Source organism: Pinus tabuliformis, chromosome 3_1, assembly GCF_031772625.1.
Source record: "Pinus tabuliformis cultivar Carrire ecotype Pingquan chromosome 3_1, CPIR1, whole genome shotgun sequence".
Lineage (NCBI taxonomy): Eukaryota > Viridiplantae > Streptophyta > Pinopsida > Pinales > Pinaceae > Pinus > Pinus tabuliformis.
Genome location: NC_142301.1, coordinates 107,017,429 through 107,020,091, shown reverse-complemented (window position 1 = coordinate 107,020,091; position 2,663 = coordinate 107,017,429). Strand labels below are relative to the sequence as shown.

Below are 2,663 nucleotides of genomic sequence, written 5' to 3'. Positions count from 1 at the left end.
CCTTTGGCTATCGATGTTGACAATACAAGTGGATGGCATTGAAAATCGATGTTGACAATACAAGTGGATGGCATTGAAATCAAGATCAATGTGACAATGACTCGTACTGCTAGAGTAAAATAAAATAAAAGTTATGATCCAACAATCTATTCACGCAATCAACCTCAGCAACTGATATTCATGTTTTTGCAAATAAAGTTAACCCAGTGAAGTTAATAATTGTTTTAATTTCTGATGCACTTGTATCTTACCAAGCTACCTTATCTCTCTATTACCTGGGAACGCTCTGACATATATTTATGAACGAAATTGGTGGAGAGAATCATTTAATTAAAACTTGACATCTTATGGATACTGCAACGTCATTAGGTTTCGAACTCTTCGGTGATGATTTCGTAACAAAGCGTACTTCATTGATTGCCCCATTCGCTCGCTGCTCGAGAGGCAACGCTATTTAAGCGGCTAGAGTTGTGAAAGCATTCAAGGGTTTCTGAATCGGGTGTGCGCATCGCGGCTGAGGTATTGGTGTTAAAGCATTTGTATGAACTGACTCGAGAAATTTTTTCTATTGTACATCGGTTTGCAGGCTCTATATTCTTAAATCGCTACAGGTTTGTGGTGTGCAGGTCTACAAGAAGCAAAGAGTAGAACGAAGTTGGTTGTAACTTGTCACGATGTCTTACTGTCCAAAAGTTCGTTCAACTCAGTTGTGGTCCGCTGCTCCATGTAAGTCTTTCTGCGGCTTTAGTGTGTGAATTATGACAGTGACATTGCAATTGGCATTTTAGCCCTCTGACTTCGTTGTCGTGGCTCTTCAGATTTAGGTGGTTACGATCCAATTCGATTTTGTAGCATGACGGACCTCAGATTTTACAAGTTTGCTACAGCTAGAAATCCTTGGTATGTAGCCTACCACGGGATCACCTTCGATGGTATATGCGGCGCACATACCTGCAGTCAATACGAGAAGAAAGTTAGTTGCAAGCTCGCTAAAGGAGGTTATGGAAAATTTGATGTGGCAAAGGATAGTTATGATTTTGTCTGCCCCTGTTGTCAAAAGCCTCTCAAAATCTTGAGGACGTGTTTCTTTAATAACTGTAAATGGGAGTACACGGGTGTTGTGCAAGATCCAAGTACAAGCGAATCTGAACTTCCGAATAAATATATTAAAAGAAACGGCAGTGGCGTGGCAAACGCAAAAAATGGAATTTTAAAATATACTGGAGACGTAACAAATTGGAGGTTCCTGAAATTGACGGTAGAGAAAATTCAGAGAATGAGCTTCTTGATCTCTAAAATCATTTGATAGCTTCGCACCAACTGAAAGCGAGTTTTGACTATCGTTCTTCTGGCATTAGGCGGTAATGTATGTGAAATGTGTCTGAATTTTGAATGAATGTTAAATATCTTGTTGCTGTCTAGATGATAGGAATGTGACCTGTTTTTGGATGATCCCGGCATCTAAGGCTTCACGTCCAGTCGGAGATCTTCTGTTAATGAAGTCTAGGATTTTTGTAATGGTCTGTGATGTCTTAACATTTACGAAACTCAACTGTAATGCTCCCCTTTTTCTTCGGCGGATAGTACTTAGAGCTTTTGTACTTTCACAGCTGCTTTGGAACACGGTTTTATTAATATAAGCTGTCTATATTCTACCATATTTATTACATGGAGGTTGTGAAATTATTTTTTGTGCGAATTTTTTTTTCTTTTCCAGTTAAATATCTGTGCCAAAATATTTTGGTTTTATTCATTTTAATGAATTTTTACTAATTTTGCTGATGGGCATAATCGCAGTTGTGTACATTTAGATTTGATTTTAATATCTGTGCCAACAGATTTTGGTTAATATTTGCGCAAAAGATTTTTTTGAATATCCAAATCATATCATGAATTTACGTCAAATTTTTTAACAGTAGTTTTAATAAGGATTTGTCCAAAAATGTGCTGGGCAATGATTTGAAAATATGAAATGATCTAAAGATATCATATAATATAATACGAGTATTATTACATTATATTGGATTATTATATATCACTAAGTATTATTATATTGTTTTGGAATATTATGTATTAATAAATAGTGTTGTATAAAAATGTTAATAGGAATAATATTCCTTATAAATACAATGTAATACCTCTAGCACCCCAATTTATTGTATGCTTAACGTAAACACCCAGTATTACTATTTTCCTGATCTCATCACCTAATGAAATTGTTCTTTGTTAATACTCGGATACCAAGTCATCCCTAACTTTTTAACACGTCATAACAGGTGGGTGTAAATAAAAGGTTATTTAATCGACTATACGTATGGGCCAAGTTATGATCATATTAGCCGAGGTTATTTAATCGACTATATGTATGGGCAAAGTTAGGATGAAATATGTTTGTGGTTTAAAAAAATTAGCCAGTTTTTTGTAAATTTAAATAAAAGGTTAAATTTTATAATTTTTAGATGTCTTGGAAGTTTTTTTTAATCGATTTTCACTATAAAAACATGATTCAAACAGTTTTTACAAGATTTTTTGAAATTTATTTTACCTAAATTCCAACCATTTTTAATTATCAAAGATCTAGATAAACCACTCCATATATATACACACTTTCAGCTACATCTAATAACGGTAATGAAGATGATCAGTCTGTCCCGGCACTGGTA

The 2,663-nt window shown here is 34.7% G+C and overlaps 1 protein-coding gene across 2 annotated transcripts; it reads left to right on the top strand.

Annotated features, from left to right (window-relative positions):
- Positions 1-482: 482 nt before the first annotated feature.
- On the top strand, positions 483-1,664 carry LOC149185997 (uncharacterized). Of its 2 annotated transcripts, none has more exons than XM_089412532.1 (3): positions 483-519; positions 612-726; positions 819-1,664. In XM_089412532.1, exons 2-3 carry the CDS (start codon positions 675-677, stop codon positions 1,304-1,306), a joined length of 540 nt encoding a protein of 179 aa, XP_089268658.1. In that variant the 5' UTR covers positions 483-519; positions 612-674; the 3' UTR covers positions 1,307-1,664. The 2 variants fall into 2 exon arrangements, with proteins under 2 accessions (XP_089268658.1, XP_089268659.1); XM_089412533.1 differs by having other exon boundaries at positions 495-519; positions 627-726.
- The last annotated feature ends 999 nt before the right edge of the window (positions 1,665-2,663 follow it).